Source organism: Octopus sinensis, linkage group LG19 (assembly GCF_006345805.1).
Source record: "Octopus sinensis linkage group LG19, ASM634580v1, whole genome shotgun sequence".
NCBI lineage: Eukaryota > Metazoa > Mollusca > Cephalopoda > Octopoda > Octopodidae > Octopus > Octopus sinensis.
In genome coordinates this window covers 40,040,651-40,043,150 of record NC_043015.1, presented here as the reverse complement: position 1 = coordinate 40,043,150, position 2,500 = coordinate 40,040,651, and the positions used below count along the sequence as shown (strand labels likewise).

At 32.1% G+C, this 2,500-nt stretch overlaps 1 protein-coding gene across 1 annotated transcript in view; it reads right to left on the bottom strand.

Moving 5' to 3' along the window:
- LOC115222311 (filamin-A-like) overlaps window positions 1-2,500 on the bottom strand; it is a 28,604-nt gene that overhangs the window by 16,607 nt on the left and 9,497 nt on the right. The window contains exons 8-9 of the mRNA XM_029792492.2: window positions 2,234-2,407; window positions 1,616-1,759 (exon numbers count right to left, since the gene is read on the bottom strand). Coding sequence (XP_029648352.1) covers window positions 1,616-1,759; window positions 2,234-2,407 — 318 coding nt within the window. The remainder of the gene's footprint in view (window positions 1-1,615; window positions 1,760-2,233; window positions 2,408-2,500) is intronic.

Sequence of the window (2,500 nt, the reverse complement as noted above, 5' to 3'; positions counted from 1 at the left end):
GCGCATGCACTTACACACATGCATACATACATACATACATACATACATGCATGCATACATACATACATACATACATACATACGTATGTACGTATGTACCTATGTAGTACGTATGTACCTACGTACGTATGTACTTACGTACGTACGTATGTACTTACGTACGTACGTACTCGCTGGGACTTGATCAACAGCTGTTGGGTCAACTGGGTGAGGATCTGATGTCGAAAGACCCGAAACCCTCTGAAATCTCAGAACAATCACAGACAACACATTTTATAGCATCCGCGAGATGTATCTAAAGTTATATATATATGTATACACACCCACGCACACATACATGCATACATGAATACATACATGCATGCATGCATACATACATACACACAAACATACATACATACATACATACATCATACATACATACATACAAACATACATGCATACAAACATACATACATACATACAAGCATACACATATACACACATACATACATACATACATACATACATACATACATACAAGCATACACATATACACACATACATACATACATACATACATACATACACATACATACATACATACATACATACATACATACAAGCATACACACATACATACATACATATGTATCTATGTCTATATATTTGCTATATATTTGATAGAATAACGCGTCGTTACTCAACCACATATATACGTTTTATTTATTATTTTGCAATTTACTTAATCATCGGTATATTATTTTTATCTTATATTTAATATTTCTATTATATGTAATTTACTACGTTGTGTAATTTAATTTTTCATTTTGAATTGATAAAAGGTGTTTTTTTTTCTAATTTATATACATATACATATACATATATATATATATACATACGGCAACGTGAAACTCAGAGTAACAGGTTTTGTTGAATTTTCTGCTGCTTTAAATAAAGTATATATATATATATATATATATACTTTATATATATATGTATATATATATATATGTAGATAGATAGATAGATAGATAGATAGATAGATAGATAGATAGATAGATAGATAGATAGATAGATAGATAGATAGAGGGACAGGCAGACAGACTGATAGGTAGATAGATAGATAGATAGATAGATAGATAGATAGATAGATAGAGGGACAGGCAGACAGACTGATAGGTAGATAGATAGATAGATAGATAGATAGATAGATAGATAGATAGATAGATAGATAGATAGATAGATAGAGAGAAAGGGCGGGAAGAGAAATAGATAGATTTGATGTTTCACGAGTTGTTGCCAGCTAAACTTCGAAATCACAGTTTGACATGTATTTGTGAAATAAATTTATACGTCGTCTGGACTGAAATCTTTCGGTCAGATCAAACTCCCACACCATGTACTTTCTGTCTAAATCATTACAAAATAAGAAATATTATTGCTGTTGCATAATCTAAAACTGTGTCTTTGGATTCCTAGAAATAAAATCTTTTCTCTTATTCAGGATATAAAAATGGTTCACCTCAGCTGCAGGATTAAAAACAAAAACAAGTATATAAATGACAAAAATATGAAGAAGGCATACGAATGCGATGTGTCAACCGTTTCAGTGTAAATGAAAGTTCAGGGCTAACCTTTGATTTGAACTGATAAGTTTCCCCTTTGTCCGTAAGGGTTAACATAGAAAACACAGGGTCTTCCTTCGAAAGCATGAACGAGTCCATCTCCGTAAGCTATCGGCATCATTAAGGCATCAATGACGTGAATAAACGGAGAACCTACAGCAGAAGAAGCAACATACAGAAATGTAAAGTAACAATAAAAAGCTTATTTATACATATACATACGTAAATACAAACATACATACACATACATACAGTTGTAGAAAGATGTCTGATGAAATGGTCTGGTTATGCAATTATATATAATGTAATACGTTATTTAGCAAATAAATAGCTATTCTCTTGAGACGTTCGCAACATAATTTGAACAGCTTTTTTAAATTCATAATCATTTATTACATATGTGACTTATACAACACAGCCAATACCTATTCGATGTGGTAGTCCTGAGGTTGTGGCTGTTTGTGGAGATGTGATGTTAATATGGTAGTTGAATAATGTTGTATTATTGTAGTGACACGATAATGATTTGGTGATGTCATGTTGAGGTCGTCGACTGTTGTAGTGGTATAGAGGCAAAAATATAAAAAATGATAAAACAAATCTGTATAAAAATCGTATAAATCTTACATTTCGCCTCTTTCCCATCGTAGAATATCCTAATTTTGTAACTTCCGGGTGTGTCTGGGGTAAATTTAATGGCGTACACCCTTGGTTGTCTTTCAACCACTTCCACAGGAATGACCTTACCATTATGGGTGGCAGTGGCTTCGATTAAACCATCTCCCGCTCTGTTACAGTCAGCTGTTTAAATTATAGAAATGCACTGGTAAATAGCAACAATATAATTATCAACATTATAATTATCAACATTGTAATTATCAACATTATTAGTTA